At 48.2% G+C, this 20,932-nt stretch overlaps 1 protein-coding gene across 6 annotated transcripts in view; it reads right to left on the reverse strand.

Annotated features, from left to right (window-relative positions):
• Positions 1 to 20,932, reverse strand: part of MVB12B (multivesicular body subunit 12B) — a 59,626-nt gene that overhangs the window by 10,291 nt on the left and 28,403 nt on the right. For all 6 annotated transcript variants that reach the window (XR_009208443.1, XM_040083000.2, XM_040082999.2 and 3 more), the window contains 3 exons: positions 20,320 to 20,417; positions 1,921 to 1,976; positions 521 to 580 (listed from right to left, as the gene is read on the reverse strand). Coding sequence is in view for 5 of the 6 variants with exons in the window: in XM_040083000.2 (XP_039938934.1) it covers positions 521 to 580; positions 1,921 to 1,976; positions 20,320 to 20,417 (214 nt within the window). In the remaining variant the exon portion in view is untranslated. The remainder of the gene's footprint in view (positions 1 to 520; positions 581 to 1,920; positions 1,977 to 20,319; positions 20,418 to 20,932) is intronic.

A 20,932-nucleotide genomic window follows, 5' to 3' on the forward strand; every position in this document is an offset into this window, starting at 1 on the left:
TACTGTGCCAAATACATCATGCATGTGCCAGAACGCTCCCTCAGAACCACCCTAGGTTTGGTGGCTGTCTCCTCCCTGCACTCCTCAAACATTCACTCCCACTGAAGGGCAGCCCAGTTCTCCCAGCAACAACTTCCCAGCATCAGCAAAGTAAAAACTGATGAAGGTTTTTACCTGACATTGCTGAGTCAAGTCCATTTGCCTCCCTGACATGCAAGAGGCACCTAAGAGTGTCCTGCCTGTATCATGTATTGTTAATACACGAGAAAGAAAGGCTAACCAAGACAGACATCTGGAAGTAAACAGAAGGCCCCACACTTTGCCATTGAATTGAGCACCTGAAGTGTCTTCACCCATCATGTATCATAGAGGACAACCCTAACCCTGGGCTTACTGCTTGACTTTATCCATCCTCTGTGACTTGGGAGAGACAAGAAAAGTATTTTCCATAAGGGAAGGGTTCTTAAAAAGAAGTGAACATAGCCCTTGTGATCTGCTCAGTGCCTGGCTGGCTACTCACCTCCTTTTCGATTTCTGCAAGGGTTTTGATTGTGATACCCAAGAGATCAACTGGCTGCATCTGGCAAGAAAAAAACAAAAACGTCAAATTCAGGGTCAAGGAGGGGGTGTTTGTTTGTTTGCTTGTTGTTTTGTTCTGTTTAAAGTCAGCAAATGCTCTATCACCAGAGATTTAGAGGCACCATCTGTAAACACAGGCATGATCCTGTTCCTGATTCCAGGAGGAGAGTGAAACAGCAGACGGTGGGCTGGGGCTACCAGCCTCAACACTGTTCTCCCTCAGCGCGACAGCTGACACTCACCTCCGTGCTGCTCTGCTCAGGGACATCTGCCACCTCCCCACTGCAGGACGAGTCTGGAACACCCTTTGGAGCTGTGTGGCTGCAGCTCGAGGTGTGAGCAGCACCAGCTGCGGGAAGCCCTGACCAAACTGACCATATGGTGGCAATGGTGTCTAAAGGATCCGCGGGAGGATTAGCACGACCTAATCTCTCTGCATTTGTCCTCACAGCAGGGACTTCAGCTTTCTGGGAATAACGGCCCATAAACAACCCTCTCAGAAAGCAAGGGATGTGAAAAATCCCTGTCAGCAGGAAGAAGAAAGCACAAAGCTGGAGCCCTACTGAAAAATCAGACACAGCTGATGGCCCAGTGTTTGCCTTAACAGCTTCCTGTAAATTGATTTTTAAAAAGATGCTGCTTTAGGATGAGATGGATTTGGGAATTGGAAGTGGGATGCTGAATCTTTGAGCTCTGGATCATCAACTTTAACAAGCACTGGCCCAGTGAAACCCAGAGGTCGTTCTGAGCCAGTTAGCAGTGTTTCTGTCTGTGTGAAGCCCTGCCCTGCCCGTGCTGTCGGCAGCATGCTCCGCTGGCATGGCCCTGCAGTGCCTGGTGTGGAGCAGGCACCACCAGTGCCCTCTCCAGCTCACCTGCAGGACCCTGGTGGCAGCTGGTGGCACTGGAGTGCACTGTGCCATTACCACTGCCCTGAACTTCTGGAGTGACAACAGGAAGTAGTAAAGCTGTTGGCACTATGCCATCTCCACAGCAGGTAAATCCAGGAGAACTCCACATCTGCAGCTTTCTTTACGATCTATGCTAAGAAATTAGAAATGCTTTCAGCACCAGGGAGTCCCATTGCCATTCCTATTTCTGACGGTAATAAACCTTGAAATCCCAGGACAATTCAGTTTTAGAGGCAATCTGGCAAAAGCCTTTCCCACCTAATGGGCAGCTATTGTGACATGCAACCTCTGCCCATCTCAAGTATTGGGTATGTATTTGGCCCCACAACAGAACAGCTCCCAGAAGGAGGTAATTTGTCTTGATGTTTTCTGATCAGTCTCCATGAAACGATGTATTTCAGACACTCAGAGAACAACAAAGGCAACTCACCCCTTCAGGAGCGCAGGCAAACTTCTCCGAAATCATAAAAGGCACTCCATCCATTGCTGCAAGGGACAAGACATCACGTGTGACATTTCCAGCTGGCTTCTGACATGCAACTTCACAGATTCCCAGTGACAGATCAAGTATTCACAGCATTGACACATGACTGATTGCTTCCAAACATTACTGCCAGCCTTTTCCTCCCTCTAAACTGCCAGTGGTTTCTTTCCATTTAAGACATAGCTGCGTCAGTCTCTACCAAACCAGGAATCCAACAAATTCTCCTTGCTTTATCCATATACAATTTCATGGCCTCAATTTTGCATTTTCCAATTTCGTGCAGCTGGCAAAGCAGGACAGTATTTGAAACTGGAAGGAAGACACACTTCTATTTACCACCTCATCACCAAAGCAGTTCAGCACACTCGGTGGTGTCTGAGCAAGAGAATAAGGAACAGCTGGTTCAGGGCACTTGTAGCCCCCAAAGAAGTCGGCACCACCCTCTGTGTACCAGGCAGTAAGCTGCCACCCCCTGGGCAGGATGATGACAAACACTTGGGGCCAGGCACCCTCCCTGGCCTGGCTGCTGCCAGTGTAAACTCAACAGTGAGCAGTGAAGCTCAAACACTCATAAACCACATCTGGAGGATGTAAACCAGTGGAATATGAAGACAGACATGAGGACATGACACCACACGGCACAGCTTTTTCTGTAGCATAACCTTAATGGTACTCAGAGCGCTGTTTGCCTTTATACCATCTTGTGTTTCATCCTAGTGCAATGATGTTCAGCGTGTCTTGCTATCACCATGTCACAGGAAGCCTCCCACAAGATGTGGTAGTACAAGGGAGACACTTATTTTTAAAACATGCAACTCAGCAATTTGCACACAAGACTGAAAAGGGCATGTTTGTAAGGCAGTGCAACCCCAGGTACACCCCCATTATTGCACTTACACCTTTAGCATACACCTCTGAAAGAAATAAAAACTTCAACTTAGAGCAAATTTAAGCCCTGAGAGGCTTCCCAGTGATCCTCAAATAGGGTTTTCATTCAGAAAGCATCTGAGCCCACAAACCCAGTGCTCCTCTGTCTGCTGTTTCTAACTTCTACAGCACCAATGAGTTACCATGTTAGAGATTAAACAAGGGTCATTTAAGAATACTCAGCCTTTTACATTTGCTTTGTCTATTTTAGATTTAAAAACCGCCTCCACGGGAGTAATTTTGTTATCAAAGGTGCTGTGCGGCAGCCACAGCGCAAAGGGAAACAAAAGGAAACAGATGAAAAGCAGCATCACCAAATCCAGGAAGTTTTAAACCTGAAAGACCATCTGCACTTGTTATCCGACAGAAACCCTCTTTGATCAGCCACACGCCAGCTTTTGTAAATCAATCCAAAGCCTGAGCTAGGCCGAGTGTGCGCGTGCCCACAGCCCCGAGCCCACCCCGAGCCCAGAACCACAGAGCAAAGCAGCAGATAAAAGCAGGGTGAGCCAAAGGCTCCGCAGCGCAATTAGCGCTCTCCTAAACAAACGAGCTTCAACAGAGCTGTAATTAAGCAGGCCTGTAATTAAGTATATGCCCTTTATCATAACGATCATGCTTAAAAATGGCATGATGCATGGAAGTGTGTTATTAATGCTGCACTCCCCAAGCGCAGGAGCGTGTGTGGAGCCGCCGTGTCAGGCCCGTCACCAGCCTGCTGCTAAAACGCATTAAAGGCAGAAAGCAGAAAACAAGGTGCTCATTCAGCGTCTCCTTTCACAGCCAGGCACCGGTGTCACGAGGGTTTAAATACCACCAGTTCTGGAAACTTTACAGAAAGGAAGCCCTGGGTGGCCACTGCCACTGCCTGCCCCAGTACCAGCAGGGCAGCAGCCCTCACCCCTTCACCCCGTGGCTCGGCTGGGCTCCAGGAGCCCTTTGGCCACCCAAGGGGCTGCAGGCGGGCAGCAGGGACCCCCAAGACAAGATGCACAGGGAGCAGCGCTCACCCCTTGTGTCTGCTGCTGGGCCGAGCAAACGCGCTGCACAAAGCAGATGCTCTGGGGGAAGGACCCTTCTGCGCCCCCACCTCACCCGGGGGGTGCCCTGCTCACAGGGTGAGACCCCCTATTCCCACAGAACAGCATGGAGACTCGCAACGATCTCCAGGGCCAGGCAACTCCAGCAACAGCAGAAAGAGCTGCGTGGGAGCCTGACTGGTTGTCCGGCACTGGGTGTCCAGCACAAGGGACTGGGCATGGGGACCACGGCTCCCTCTGCACACTGTGAGGCAGCACACAACAGCTGCTCCCAGTAGCAGCTCATTTAATAATAAAATTAAATGAAACCGGAAGTCTAGGAGGGCATTTTAATGCCATGTCTCTTGTCTTGTTTTGATGTTTTGTAAATAAACATAAACATCATCATCAGCATCTGATTTCTCCTTTTTTTTTTTTTTTTTTCCCTCTTGCCTTTGAAGCATTCCTGGCAGGCTCTGAAGAGTGACTGCTGTGCTGAGATCCTGCCCTGTGTCACCACCTCCACGGGCAGTGTCACACTCACAGATCAGGCCCTGGCCCTGAGCTGCAGCTCCTGTTTTAGCGTGGCCAAAAGTTACACCAGGTTCCTCCATGTCAGAGACCAGCAGACAGTAACACCAGGGCATAAAGGAGCCGGTTTTGATGAATGACAGGGCACAGCTCTTTCTGAAGGTACGCATGCTGATTCAAATAAAAATGGTGGGCAAGGTCCCAGTTTTATAGCATGACATCATATGAGCAGCTCAGGCATTGACCCACACAGGCTTCAACCTCTTTCAAGGTTGGGACTTTAAAATATTTCTAAAGACCTATAAAATGTTTGCACCTTGCAGACTAAAGCCTCCTTGCACAGGTAGGCAAAGCTGCTCTTGCCCCTCAAAGCCTCACTGCCAGCTGTCTGTCAGGGCCCAGGGGCTCAGCACAGCAGGCAGCAGGTTCTCTCCATGGCAATATATCCACAGCACCTGCAACGTGTCAGGGAGGTGCCTGTGCTCATCTCCCTCAAAACGGAACAAAATAAAATCGCATTTCAGAAGAAAAACTGTTTCCAATGGCTTTTTGCTGCCTCCCAGGATCAGCTCCTTCCTGAGGGTCATAGCTAATTAACTGAGGCACTGCAATTAGTTAAAAGAGTTGAAAGGAGCCAGCAGCCACAACCATCCTCGCGAAGCCCAGCCCCAAAGGCCAGTGCTCCCAGGAACCCGAGAGCAGGCAGGAAGCGGACGGATGCCTCGGTGAGGGGTAGCAGACATGGCTCTTCCTCGGTGCAGGACCCCCGGAACACAACCAGCCTCCAACTGGCGGCAACTTCTTCACTGTCATTCACCAGGACTTGTTCTCAGGCTCCAGTGGGGATGACACCAAAGCATGCTCTATAATTCAACTTGCTAGCTCGCTTAGAAATCCTCTCTTTAATCTGTAAAAGTATTGTCACCCTTCTCTAAGCACACGAGATGCTGCCTTCTGTGCTGCAGACTCCAACTAAATCTCAGTTGTCAAATTAGTAATTCATCTTTCTTGAATAACTATATTTTTAGCCAAGCTACCAGATTTAAATAATCAGACCTGCCAATGCTACCCTAATTTAAACATGCTGACGAACTTTCACAGGCAGCATCAGCTAACATAATGAGTTTCTGGATGACAAAGAACTTCAGACGGTAGTTCTCTACACTACCCAGCGTAATAAGCACTTGTTCTTTTCTACAATGCGCACATAAAAGAGAAATCTAAATAACAGTTGCTGTAATTATCTTGAAAAATATGTGGTGATTAATGGTGATTATGAAAATCTGTATAATTGTTCGCTAAAACTCCAAAGATCAGATGCTCTCTTGAAGCAACCATCAGTGAAGAACTTGGAAACACAAAAGCTTCCAAGCTGCTGTCCGCTAGAAGCATGGGCGAGTGGGATCACCCGTGTGCCAGCTCAGCCTTCGCCCAGCCTTCACCCTCCCGTGACCTCTGCCAGAGGCTCCAGGACGTCCACGATGTGACACGTGTGTCATTGTGGCAGAAAGCACGAAGTTCAACCTGTTATTTATGCAAATAATTAATTACTCTTGTATCCAACTCACAGTTTGTCATGACACATTAATGACTTGATAGACTTCTATGAACTAGTGAGCACAGGACAGCAGAGCGCTTTTATCGTCATTTAATTTAAAAACGATCCTGTGTGAAATTATCTAGTTGTGAGTGATGGAAGCATAAAGAACAGACTCAGCAAAGCTTCTTTTGGATCATTGCTTTATTAATGGTAACGTCAGGGAAATGAAAAATGCTAACATTGTCATATTTAACTCCTGGGTACAGATGAATCGCTGCCTCAGAGCCTGGCGGGCTCCGCTTGCACACTGCAGTGAGCGCTAATTCCTCACACCACGATTGTGGGGATACACAGCCACGGGAGAGTTTACATACCTGAACTCCCAAGGAAGTAACAGCTGTTTCTGCATTAAATTCTCACCATAAGCTTTTATAGCTCTGGATTTCCTTATTGCTGTCTTTGCATAGCCTTTTATACTTGAATTTTCAATTTCTGATATTAAAAATATTTAAATAAATAAATAAATCCCTTCCAAAACATTTCCCTGCATGACTGGAAATGAAGAACTGTTAATCCAAAATCCAAACCAACAAAAACCCCAACACTGAGTGCTCTACTGCCACCTTTAAAACTTAAATTACCTCAGATTTTAGAAAGGGCTTTCTCTAATGCTGCAGAGCTGTTCCCATTTTCCCCAGACCTGAATACTAACAGAGTGTTCATCCTTCACCAAGAAGGATATCTCATAAACCAGCCTACAGCAACACCATAAAACCAGAAGAGCTCCCCTGCTTAGAGAAAGCTTGATTTTTGGCTAAATGGCACCAAAGAAATCTGAAAGCAGACTGAGAACCAGGGCCTGGCACAGAACTCAGGCACAGCAGCACTTTGAGGGCGGCCATGGTCAGGCTGGAGGGGCACGTGAGCCCCTGTCTGGTGTGGGTGCCCACCAGAGGAGCCACTGAGCCGCTGGGCCCCAGCCGCCAGCAGCTCCGGATGCCGTTGCACGGAAGCAGGAAAGCACAGCCAGCAGCAGCCTGTGCCCAGCCCGGCCAGGACAAGGGACTGCACGGGGCAAGGCTGGGGCTCAGCTGCAGTGACCCACGGCAGCCAGGACACGCTGTTCCCTGCGTGGGCTGAGCAGCCACGGGGGGCTGGTGGCACAGCGTGGTGCTGGCCAGGGCACGCTGCAGCCACGCCACCCGGCCGTGGTGCCCTCTCGCAGCCCCTGCCAAGCACACAGCTCTGGCTCCCACCCGTGCCCCTCTGCCTCCCACCGCATGCCCCAGCGTGAGCTCGGTGCTCCTCAGCTGCTTCTGCACCCCTGAGGTGCTTCTGCACCCAGGCATGGAAGGAACAGGACACCCGTACAAACCAGGCACGCTGTGCCCTTAGAACAGGGCAAGCCATTCAGAACTACGAAAAAATGTTTTAAAATAGCTTGCAAGGCATCCAGAAAAGGGTGTGAGCTTTTCAAACTAAACCAGCTCTCCGTGATGCTAAGCTTCCTTCTGTATTTTCTACACACAGATTTACACAGCAACCTGAACAGTAAATGTGTGTGTGCTTTGTGCTACGGTGCACCAAGGCCCAGATGGAACCACACCAAGTCACTGACGGCAAAATCTCAGGGCCAAAACCAAAAGCAGCCTTTCCCGACAGCTCCTGCTGAGCTGGCTGCAACAGGGAACTTGCAGCTGCCCCAGCTGTGTTCCCCAGCTGCAGACACCAACCCCAACATGCACACAAGGTCTTGGTGCCATACAAAGAGGTGCAGGCAGGGGCACAGGCAGGGGTGCAGGGCTCAGCTCTGCTTGCCCAAGGCATGAGCCCAAGCTCATGAAAGCCCAGAGCACTTCATGCGGCTCCAGGGGCAGCTGTGCTGCAGGTCCTGTGGCTCCTGGCAGCAGGAGCTCTCCCCAGGGCTGTGGTGGGGCAGCAGGGGCACGGCCAGCTGGGAATGCCCAGCCCTGTGCCCGGTGCCCAGGCCTGGCCATGCAGCAGGATGGCAGCAGCACCAAACCACCCAAAGTCTGGTGCAGTGAGCGGGAGAGCAGGGGCCTCTGGGCTGGGGAAGGAACCTCTGCTTTGGGAAAGGTTTACAGCTTTCCTGTTCACCTTGAAATTACTTTGATTTAAAAAACAGACCTGGACTAAGTTTTCATTTTTGCTAATTTGATTGTCAGCCTTGATTTTCTCTGTTTCCTGCATAGCTCATGACATGGCACAATTAGTTCTTTACTGCTAAGATCAAGCCACGAAAACACTTGAAAAAATACCCCTGGATTTGATTATTTTCTTTTTTAAATAAAGTGAAGGTTAAGTACTGCATGGTGACGCCTAAGGAGCACCTCAGCACTGTGACTCCATCAGCACCAGAGAATATGGAGAGACTTCAAACAAGCTCTTCAAATTGCAAGTGTTTAGGAGCTCTTGATTTTATTATTTTTTAATAAAATGTCCCCTTTGAAGTCTCTGCACCACACTAAACTTCAAAGATCACACCTTAGCATGTGCTGTTTCCAAGCCACAAGGCTTAATTAATTAGAGCAGAGCAGATACAAACCAGGGCACTCGTGTGGGGCTGAGGCAGAGCCCGGACAGGGCCGGCAGTAATGGGGAGGCAAAGGCAAAGGCAAAGGCTAAAGCTAAGGCTAAGGCTAAGGCTAAGGCTAAGGCTAAGGCTAAGGCTAAGGCTAAGGCTAAGGCTAAGGCTAAGGCAGGTACTCCTCCAGCACCCACTCACGGCTGCATGCTGAAGAGAAACCCAGACACTTTTCCATTCCCTTCAGCTCTGGCTGTAATGACAGACTCCTTGGAAGTCATTAAACATGTAATGTCTGTCTGCCGCGGCGGCCGGGCAGCGCAGGCTGCAGCAGCAGTTGCAAAAAGCATCTCGGGCAGCCCCACAATGGCCGCAGTGTTCCCTGGCCGGCAGCTGTGAATTCCTGCTGCTTGATGAGAGAAACATCCACACGGCTTCCAGTGCTTCAGGGCAGGAGCAGGGGGTATTAAATCCACACGCTGCATATTGTTACAGTATCTGGCCCCGGAAGCTTCTTCCTCAGCTGAGCCACCTATGGTGTGAGGTGGGATTTGTTGCCACCGTGACAGTCCCAGGCTCCCCAGGCTGTCTGGACAGCAGCCAGGTTACTGGCCAGGGGCAGATGCTCACACTTGCAAGGACGCTGTGATCCTGCCCAGCAGCACCCCACACCCTCCAGCAGTGCCCTGAGTGACCAACATCTGTCCCACAGGACTCCCAGGGGAGACAACAGTGCACGCTCCTCTCTTTACATGGGTTTGGTTTAAGGGACTCGAGTTATTTTTAACACACAGCAGCTTTGTGTTTCCAATAAAAGCAAGAGAAAGAAGCTAGATCAGCTGCCCTGACAACACTGCGCTCTCCATTCTGTAAGCTCGCCTGCATGTTACTGGAAAGAACCTCATCACGAGCATGGCTAGGAAGGATGTGGGGACACTCATCTTCTGCCCTGCAGCTCACTGATGCACAGAACACGCTTTCACCATCCCATGAGGCATTCACCCAGCCAGAAGAGCCTCGACACAGACCCAAAGCTAAGGCCTTCAGTGCTGGAGAGGATGGCACAGGCACACAGCGCCGGCCGGCCGCAGGGGAAGGTCCCTGACACCGTGGGCTGGGGGGCTGAAAGCCAGGGGAGGTGCCCTGCTCCTGCCGACAGCCAGGGACAGTGCCACAGCCCTGCCCAGCCACAAGCAGGAGCAGATCCACTGTGCCACGCGGGATCCGGACCTTCTAATGGGATTTAATTGTGAAGTGCTCAAAATCATTACAGGAGCCACATATTTCTATCAGGTAAATTTCATTTGCATATGCAAATGATATCTAAATACACTGCACCATTAATATGATCAGTAATTACATAATAATAGTCACCAATCTCCACACACATCAAACTTACATTTTTGTAGCTATTAAGGAAACTGTGCTTTGTAATTAAGATAATCCTCATTTCCAGATGCTAATTAACTATATAATAATTAGCTTTTGCTAATGCAAATTAAGTATTTTCATCCTTATTGGTAAAAGAGTTGCTTATCACTTAAAAAAGAGACAACCTAGAAATAATCCCTCCTCCCCCCTAAAGGTGAAAAGGTAACTCCACTTTTATCAGTCTCATTAGTGAATGTAAATTAGCCCTGATTAATCAAGCCACAGATTAACGTGCCCAGCTTGTAGCAGGGCTGGTGCCTGGCGTGGCTCTCCAGCCCTCGGAGGACGAGGACCGCTCGTGGCCCGCAGAAGCCCCCGGCTCCTTTCCGCCAGGGCTGGGGCTGCAGAGCTCCCTGCCCCAGCACAGCAGGGACCGGCCACAGCCCCATTCGGGGACACGCTGCGCCACCCAGCCAGGTGGAGGAGCACCCGGAGCCACCCCGGCGCATGGCTGGTGCCACCGAGCCCTGGGATGCAGGGCAGGGGCGGCAGGTGCGAGTGGCAGCACCGCCAGCCTGCCACGCCACCGCGGCAGGGCTCGGCCCTGGCGCAGCGCATTCATCATCTGCTAAACCAATCCACCCACTCTGCACCACCATTTGTCATTAATTATGCTAATCAGCACACCATTACTCTCCGATGACACCACGGCACTTATTAGCCAGTTATGGTTTTTCAAAATCACAGCTCATTGTGTATGTGAGTGCTGCGCCTGCATTAGCCTACAGGGAAGAAATGTCCAATTATGAAAAGAAGAAATTCGCTATTATCTCCCTCTAACAAACCAATTTAGTAATTATAAAAGTCTCTGAACTCAGAAGGATTTGTTAAGAGCTGAGTGATGAAACCAGAGAATTTTCTCTGCAATAACTTTTTGAGCTGGAATTGAAGTGACAACAGAGAATGAGGAGTTTTTATTATCTTCATTACAACTCTTGCATCTTCACTTTAGATGATCAAAAAGCAGAATTTATCTAAACACAGGCCTGTATTTGGCTCTTCCTTTAACCTACCTGATTTGTTTATTTTAACAGATACTCAGTCAAATGGGCTTAACATGTCCCAGACCCCGAGACGGGCCTGGCCAGTTCCCAACATGCAGCTCTGAAGCCTGGGTATGACAATGCAGCAGCCACCCCCGCAAAGCACCCACGCAAAGTCACCCACGCAAAGTCACCCACACAAAGTCACCCACACAAAGCACTCATGCAAAGCCACCCACGCAAAGTCACCCACGCAAAGTCACCCACACAAAGCACCCACGCAAAACCACCCACGCAAAACCACCCACGCAAAGCACTCATGCAAAGCCACCCACGCAAAGTGCCCACGCACCCGAGGCACACGCCAGGACTGGGGACACTGCCCCAGGAGCAGGGACACCAGCCCGTGCTGACACAGCTGAAGGGATGGAGCCAGGCCCTGGAAAACTGGCTTTGTTGGAGCATCCAATTCCTCCACAATTCCTGTGTTGATTTGCTCACTGCAAGGAGACACCACTAGTTTTAGAAGCTTAATATGTGTTAAGAGCTCATTAATATCATCAGAGTAAATGGGCCTATTAAAACATCTTTAAGCAATATCTGAACATACATCTCCCTAAACTATATTTAATGACTGTACTTAAGATACATTATATGAAAGTCCTAATGAGACATTAGATAGCATTTTGAAGATTAAAATTAGAGAATCCATATAAAGTCTGTCCACTTAATTTAGCCTTAAGCTACAACTGATGAAATACATTACCACCAAATTATTACTTCATTAGAACAAATATTTTCTAATAATTTCTGATTTATGCCATTAGTTGTCTCCATATATATTATATATTCGTATCTATATATACATACAAAAGTATACACGAAACTATTTTCTCGTTCAGTAGGAGATGGGAGAAATTCTGAGCTTTCTAATGGCTGAGTCAAAAATATGCACTCTTCATAAAAGTCCATTTATGATGGCCCCACTTCTCCATTAGCCACAAGGTGATTTTTTGAACATGGGCTGTTGTGCTTTTCAAGGACCAGCAGGATGCCTCGGGCTGGCGTGGCGCAGTGCAGCCCCCAGGGCGGATCCCAGCAGGACCCTCGCTCTGCCAGCCAGGGATGGGACCTACCAAAATGAGCCAGGGCCTGACAGGACTTCTGGACAAACTGCAGCAGCACCCATGGCACTGCCCTGCCTGCTCTGGCACGAGCCCCTGCCCACGGCACGCCCACGGACGGGCACCCACCCTGGGCCCTGCTGCGGCACAGCCAGGACAGCCAGGCCATGGGACGCCTCCCTCGAACAACTGAGTCACTGCCAAAATAAACTGCAATAAACTTATTAGCAAGAGGGTTTTATGTGTGGGTTATTTTGTATAAACAGCTTTTCATTAGATAAATGAAGCCCAACAACCTTTACAAATGTTTCCAATTATGAAATGATGCCATTGAGATATCGGGATGGTGATAATCAGGGAAAACACCAGTGACATCTCCTGCTCGGAGCTGGAGCGTGCTGCCTGGATGGCTGCTCCTCCCAGTCCCATCCCACCCAGCCACACCAGGCATTTACAAACTCCTGCTTTATTTGATAGAGTCCGTACCAACACGACTATTTACATTTATTCTGCTCAAGCCTTCTATCCAAAAGAGCGAACATCTCATTGTAACAATTTTGCATTTTTAACTGTGCGAATTAAGCATTCTTCATAAATAACAGCCTGGTTTGCTGCACTGCAACTCCTTTTTATTAGCAGCACAGAAATGCACAATGAGCAACGTGTTCTATTATTCTTTGTCAAATCACAGAATGCTACATTAGAATAACTCTGCCGGTCAATGTAATATAGTAGATTAAATTCAACTTCTGTGCAAAACCCACTGTAAAACAGCATGATAAGAAGGCCATAAAAAATTTAATTTTACTCCAAACTCCATCAAAAAAAAAAAAAATGGTGTGAAAAGTAATTTTGCATAATCAGTACACGCCATCTGGAACAATTAACTGATTTCTATAGAACTATGAGGATCAGTCATATCTGCTTATTAAAGATCAGAAATTATACAAGTAATAAATCCTTGAAAAAACTAAGCGTACTCCCGCCTGTCAATGCTATTTTAACTTCAAATACTGAAGAACGCCTGATAAGGCTGAAAAGAAGAGATTAATATATGCAAATTACATCCAGCATTTAAAATCCCCAACAACTGTCTCTGGTTTTCTGTCCCTTATTGCTGCCTTTATGTTTTATTCATACACCAACTCACCTGTCACTTCATAAGCTATAATATTATGGGGGGTATTATTAAACAGCATAAAGCCAAGCTTTAATTGGAAAGCTTCATTGCATTTTCCAATTATTTGGAGTAAATTAAAAGCAGATGCACATAGTTTAATAAGGAGTCTAATATCAGTTCCGGGAAATCAAAATTCATTGTCATTACTATGCTGTGATAGTTTTGCAAACTGTACTCAATTTTGGAGGTTTTGAAAAGAAAATCTGTCTCTGCAATCTGTTAATTGTCATTCGGTTAATAACTGTTTAAATATCCAAACCTCTGAGCGTCTTCCTCCTTAAAAAAAATTAAACTCTGGCACTCAGCAAAGCAAAACAAACACAGCGCAGGCCACCCCAAAGTTGTGCTCCACGGGAACGGCACCAGTCCCACACACTCACCCTCCTCCATCAGCCACTGGCCTCCACCCACTGCTGCTGCAGGGTAAGGGCACCCAGTGCCGGGGATCCAGGTCAGCTCAAAGGGATCACCCTGCCCTCCACCAGCCACTGGCCTCCATCCACTGCTGCTGCAGGGTAAAGGCACCCAGTGCCCGGGATCCAGGTCAGCTCAAAGGGATCACCCTTCCCTCCATCAGCCACTGGCCTCCACCCACTGCTGCTGCAGGGTAAGGGCACCCAGTGCCGGGGATCCAGGTCAGCTCAAAGGGATCACCCTGCCCTCCACCAGCCACTGGCCTCCATCCACTGCTGCTGCAGGGTAAAGGCACCCAGTGCCAGGGATCCAGGTCAGCTCAAAGGGATCACCCTGCCCTCTATCAGCCACTGGCCTCCACCCACTGCTGCTGCAGTTATCGATAAAAGCACCCCAGTGCCGGGGATCCAGGTCAGCTCAAAGGGATCACCCTGCCCTCCATCAGCCACTGGCCTCCACCCACTGCTGCTGCAGTTATCGATAAAAGCACCCCAGTGCCCGGGATCCAGGTCAGCTCAAAGGGATCACCCTGCCCTCCACCAGGCTGTGCCCACACACCTGCTCATACATAATTCATGTCCAGGGTTAGAGCCGGTTAATCCTCTCAGCAGAGACTGAGCAGCCTCCTGGAAGGTGACTGTGAGCTGAGGAACACGGGTGAAGCTCGCATGCTCGCCTGCTGAGGGTAGGGCAGTACCCAGCCAGGGCCTCCACCTCCCCTACCAGCACGTGACAGGAGAGGGAAACAACAAGTGGCACTTCGGGCGACAGCAGGTTCATCAAAAAACTGTCTGTCTTAAAAATGTCACCTGTGAGAGAACTCATGGCTCCATCATCCCCAGTTAGGGCTGCTGCCCCAGCACAGCCTGGGTAACACATGGGGCACACTGACACAACACACCAAGGGTCTGTACACCATGGATGGGATAATTTAATAATAAACACGCTTTTTGAATATCAGTAAGTATAGTATTAAGTAACACTTCCTTTTCTGAAATATGCAGCTGCAGCACTTTAAATGAGACTCCAGCCTCCCTGAACTGCTGGGTATTAATAGAGCCTTTCATAGCTGGAAGATTATCCAGGTCTCTTAGTCCAAAGATTGGAAATTGCAATAGGGTAAAGAATAGGCTGACTTTAATCTCAGCTTCAGGAAAAGGTTTCAGTGTAGAATAAAGCTTATGTCACAACTTGTCTGGCTTTTGGACCATCCTGATTAAAATTCAGTGTCACAAAATATATATTTAGTTCCACTTCTACTCTTAAGAAGCACCAAGAGCGTAAGTGAAGGCATGGGGACCAACAGTAAGATGCAGCACAGGACCACCCCTTCTGAGACTGGGGTTCACAAAACCCTTGAACATTAGAGGCAATTGCAGAACCACCAGGAACTGTGCTAGAAGATGAAGATAAAAGCAATCCTTGTGCACTGATCCAAAAAATAGAATTTTCTTTTTTTTCAAAATTATCTGTTTTAGTAAACACACTGTGACAAGTGCATAATTTAATTATCTACAAAAATAATGAAGCAAAACAATAGTTTGTAAAAATAAATTATTAACCTCTGATTAAAACACCTATCCTCCTACATACAGAAGAGAGCTACTGTGTCTTTTAAAAGGAAACAGACAACTAAGGAAGAGGCACACGCGGCCAGATAACCTGGCATTTTGCGACAAAAAGGAAGTTGATATATGGGCACTGAAATATAACAAAATCTAAATCTAGAAGGACCTCTGAAAGAGACTTCTTTTGTCACTACCAAAGAAAAAAAAAAAAGGTGGAGGGGGCTAGATACCCCAAGGCATTTCCAAGTTAGCCCCTCCTGAACAGGAGGAATCAGGAAGCAAACTGCTGTCCCAGGAGCAGTGTGAGAAGCAAATGCTTCCCACGCCACTGCCCAGACAGATGACACCTGCCCCCCGCCAAGGGCCGCAGCTTGCAGCAGAAAAAGCAACTCGGTTTCCTTTTCAGGAATCCACTGGCTTTGATGTTTTTCCAGATCATTAACATCAATCTCCACTCTTCCTACTGCCTCCAGAGAGCAGGATTAGAAACCTGCGTGGAGTGAACGCCAAACGTCGCTGCAGTGCCCGCAGGAACAGCTCACCCTCCTGCAGACAAGCCCCAAACCCAGCTCAGCTCGAGCTGGTGCCACGGCCAGAGCCTGGCTCGCCTCGCCCTGGCCAGGCTGCACCGGGCTGAGGCCCTCTGCCCCCTCCCCACGGGGCTCTGCCCGGAGCCTCCTGCTGGTAACCTGTGCGACCCAGCCGGCGGAATCTGGACTGCAGCCTCTGCTCACAAACCTTCCCCGCTCCAAACTCCCAGACCACAGCTTGCTCTGACCTTTCACAGAAAGTGTCTTAAAGAGGGCAATAAATATTTAAATATCATAAAAACCTATTTATACATAAATATAATAAATACCCATTTAAGTAAATATTTACCTCCCTAAGGCAATAAATATTGGTGCACGACTCCAAAATAAACAAGCCGGGGCTGTGGAGAAACTGGCACCTCTAAGAGCTGCACATGGAAACCTCTCCTTCATGGCACGCTGGCACACACACTGCAGCCAACGCTGCTGGCAGCCGGCCGCACTTCCCTTCCCTGATGCTCAGCCCAGCTTCTCACTGAAAAACACTCCACACAAGAACTTGATACGTATCAATTAAAGTGTTTAAAGACCACAAAACGGTACCTTTAAGGAAAGCAATACATGCAAAGGCATTCCAGCATCAAATGACTGCTGGGAAAGCCACTGCTCCTCAGCAAAACAAACAGCAAGTGCTGTGGTCTCGGTCACAGCACGGACGTTGCTTTATTGCAAGATAAAGTGTGTTATGTTTTTTGGGACCTGACATCTAAGCTCCAACCCAGGGGACATGGCTTTTCTCCTCTTAAAGAGAATGAAAACCTTCACCTGCAGCTCACCAAGGTCTTGAACCGAACTGAGAATGCTCCAAGTGGTGAGAGATGCTGTGCTTCTGGATCCTGTTTTATTTCTACAGATTAACTTGACTTGAGGATGGACGCCCAAACTTATGGATGACAAGTTAGTATGTCCAGCTAACATCATTTCTCAAGGTAGTGGCACAAATGTTTTGACTGTTTGGGGCTGACAGCTGGCAAGTGTTATTTGAAAATACTACCAACAAACATATATCAGTGTATGTTCTGCATTTGTTGTACTTCTTTCTCAGCAGTTTCCATATTCAAGTGTTCACAAGATGAACCTCAGTCCTACCCAAGGGTAAATTATCATCTTGTTATTGCCAAATTTCTGCCAGAATAAATATCCTTGGAAATGTTCATATCACTGAAGTTTGGTTTCTGGCTACACACTGCCAGCTGCAGCAGGATCTGGAAGTTCATACAATTGTTTCCTGCACAAAACTGGTGTAAAGAGGCTTTAATTTCTTTATGCACACATTCTGATGGGGTTGTACAGACTGACAGACTCCATACAACACAATTTCTTGATCTGAGAACAGGCCAAGAGAGAGGATGAGATTGTGCTGAGTCAAATTACACGAACTTGTCTGCTGCTGCCCCAAAACACATCTATCTGTAATGTAACGCTGCAGATGGCTACAGGGACATTTCAGACGGGAAAAGTAGATCACCCTGTTCAGCAGAATGCACAGATTATCAGCAGCAAGGGCTGGAACACACTGCTTAGTAACTTCAGAGTGCTGCAGCGGTGTTAGAGCCCATCCAATTAGGTGAGGCCTGCAGAGTATTTACACTTCTATATCTCTTGGTTCCTGAAAGGGTTAAGGCTTATTATTAGCATATAATTTACAGGTCCCTTCTCCCAGGAAAGAAATAATGCACAGTAAATGCCACATTCATTTTAATAATACATGTTACAGTCTGTGCCCAACATCTGCACAAAGGTAAAGCAGACAGATTTTTTTGACATGTCCCACTCTGCCATTGAAACACAGGCTTTTTGTTTTGTAAGTGACGGAAGGTTTAATCAAGAAAGCAGGCAATTCATCAATCGAAACAAGGCTGCTCACACTGCCCTGACAGCACACACATGGTTTTATACAGAAGAAACCTGGCCACCTGTCAGCAGCACCTTTTACATCAGGATATACAAATATACTGGGTGATCAATCCTCCAGCTCTTCCCATCCATTTCTTCATTTTCTTATTGTATTTTTCTTTATGCTAGATGTTGCCCTCATTCTCTGCAGGAATAGATGGGAGACAAGGCAGGCTATGGCTGTTTATACACTATCATAAAAATTTATATACCCTTAGAGTGACTTATTTCCCTTCTATTTGAGTACCATTATTATAAATAATTTTTCACTTCATTGAGGAATTTTCCCTGTATGTTATTATCTGTGCCTGCCTGCGAGGGCTGCCTCTCCCTCACTGTGCTTGTGCCTCTGATAAGCCAAAGCAATATGCTGGCAGAAGATGTTCAAGTCTGAAATGAAGGCAGTATGTAGTCACAACAACATCTTAATTAAACTGAAGGCCATGAGGAAAGACTGCGCTGTGAAATACCGAGCCATGTCTGTCAACAGGTCTGTCTGAAGCGAGGCATTCTTCTTCCAGCAGCTGCCTGCCCCAGCATGCACGTTAAACCTGTCAGCTCCTCAGCATCCTGCTCCCAGCAGCACCCACAGACATTCTGCACATCAGCTTAGAACTAATTTTGCCTTTTGGTCTGTGTGCACGGCACGGGGTGGGACGAGGGAGGCTGCAGGGCACGAGGATGATGCCAGCAGTGCCAGCGCTGCACTGCCGTGGCTCATGATAGGCTCTGGGCACTGCTTCCCTACCTGCACCCTGCCAGGGACTCACTTATTAGCATGTGCCATGAGAAGTCTCCTTAACTTTATGGTCACGCAGTGTGTCATGGCCAGGACTGGCAATGACAAAAGACTGGTTAAAAATTGTAATTGCTGCTTTCAGGATCGCTTTTTCCTTAACTCCAGTTTTGTGCAAACAACTGCTTTACACAGCACAAGGGGTAATGGGCAGTTCCAGAGAGGATACACTCATTCTGCCAAAATATATTTGCGGAACAAAGCAGGATCGACAGCCAAAATTCATTTCATCTTCCACAAACACGCTGGAAGTGTTTTTTTCATCGCATACTGAGAAAATCTTGGGTGTCTACAGAGAGCAAAGAGAGACCAAGCTGCAGCTCTTCATTTTAGCCCCATTACAGCCCTCCCTTCCCAAGCAGCTCCTCCTGTGCGCACAGCAGACTGAGGCCATACCAAAACCAGAAGAGACTGCTCTTAATGGCTTTTTTTTCCCTTAGCAGCCCCAAGAACCCCTCTTCTGACCTGGGAGCCAAGAGAGGGAGCCCCAAGGGCTGTCCACACGAGGCCCAGCTGCCCTCAGCCAGCACACTCCTCCATGCACCCACCGCTGGCACAGGAGCCCTGGCAGCAGCCCAGGCGGTGGCAGCCTGCTCCTAAATCTCCTGTTGCCATGGCACTGCAGCAGCACTGCAGATAGCCCAGACTGGCTGCACACGACACCGACGGAAAAGGAAACTCGGGAATGGCTTCCAGAGCTCGTCTTGGGGCTAATCCACCCCGGCAAGGTCTAAGCACACAAAGAGAACTGTCGCGGCACCTCCCCGCAGCTGCTGACAAGGCAGCCGTGGTCAGGAGCTGTGCACAAAAATCCTGTCAATGCACAGGATGTGTCGTATGACAAGACCTTTTCTTTGGAAAGAGCTCACAGCTGTAATAGCCATTACAACACATGCACAACTCATAACAGTGTTTCTGGAGGAGAATGTGCAACTGGAGGAAAAAGGAAGAGTTATATTCTTGAAAATATGCTCAAGCAAACATGAAGAACTAATGCTCTGTCCAGTTCCACAAAGCCTTGTTTTGTGCTTTGCCTGTAAGGATCTGGTAAAGTGTTCAGGCTCTTTGTAAAGCAGGCACCTCCTCAGGCTGCACCATGAGCACAGGCCAGCACATCCTGCACAAGGGCAGTCCCACTAACACCCACAGAGCTGCTGCAGTTGGTGCTTTCCCAGGAGAGAAAGCACAGCTTCTCATCCCCATGCAGAATTGTCTCATGTGAACACAGGAATACACCTTCCCTTACATTTCCAAATATATTACAGCAGGAGAGTAACAAGAAAATCGAGGACTGACAAGGATTACAGAATTGTTATATTCTACCTCTTTAGGAACCTGAAGCTGCAATCTCAGGCAGAGATTACCTTTAAATAACCCTTTGATTATGGTACATGAATTAATGCCATGTTCCCATGTTACAAGTGTCACTCACTATTAATAGGAGGAACCTGTGAATGGTACATTTTTGCCATCTTCTCTTCCCTGATTATGCACAAGCAGTTTCAACTGCACAGCTCACTGAACCTTCTGTTGGATTTCCAAACTGTCCTAAAATCTCCTCCAGCCAGATGAAAGGACTAGACTTTCATTAGGCTTTGACAGAATCAGGTTTAAATCCGGTATCTTCTTCCTCTTGCAAAAACAACGTAACAGAGCGAAACTTGTGCTGAGTGCGATTCTACCACGCATACGACAGTATTTGTTCAGGTGTAATAGTACTACCAAAAAAAACCCCAAGAAAAGTTGCTGTGGGCCAGCAGTAGCGAGGGAAGCAGAGAGCAGGAGGCGTGTGGCAGCTCACCTGAGATGGCGTACAGGTTGGAGTGCTGGTGCTCCAAGTCCAGGCGGCTGCTGTGGCTCTTCCCCCGAAAGCTGGCTGGCAGCGTCAGCGAGATGTGCCTGAGGGAAAGGGAGGAAATGTGGAAATGTTACTGCAGAGCAGGAGATGCTGCTCCTGTCAGCTCAGTCCAGCCCCATGACACCAGACAGGTTAAGCAGCAAACACCAATTTTAATATTGCTTCCAAAACTGCGTACACTCAGTGTCAGCCCATTCCACCCTTGGAGCCCCAGGCTCGGCCAACAGCTGAGGATTGCAGCGGTGGCCATCCACCCCCAGCTGGGCATTCACCCCCAGCCAGGCACAGCAGCTCCACACGAGCCAGCACCCACGAAAAGACAGCACGGCTCTGCCCCTTTAACTCAAATCTGTGTTTTTCTAATGCAGATCCCCAGTCTGTGTGAATTTTAATAAAATGTTATCATTAATATTCTGCATTGCTACATATAAAAAAGGTGCTTCCTCTCTACAGAGTGGCTCAATGCAGCATGAGGCAGAGGGAGCAGCTCCCACCTCACCTGAGCGAGAGCTCCCGAATCTGGGCAGGAGAACCAGGCAGCCTTTGTGTCCTCTTG

This window comes from Hirundo rustica, chromosome 20, assembly GCF_015227805.2.
Source record: "Hirundo rustica isolate bHirRus1 chromosome 20, bHirRus1.pri.v3, whole genome shotgun sequence".
Lineage (NCBI taxonomy): Eukaryota > Metazoa > Chordata > Aves > Passeriformes > Hirundinidae > Hirundo > Hirundo rustica.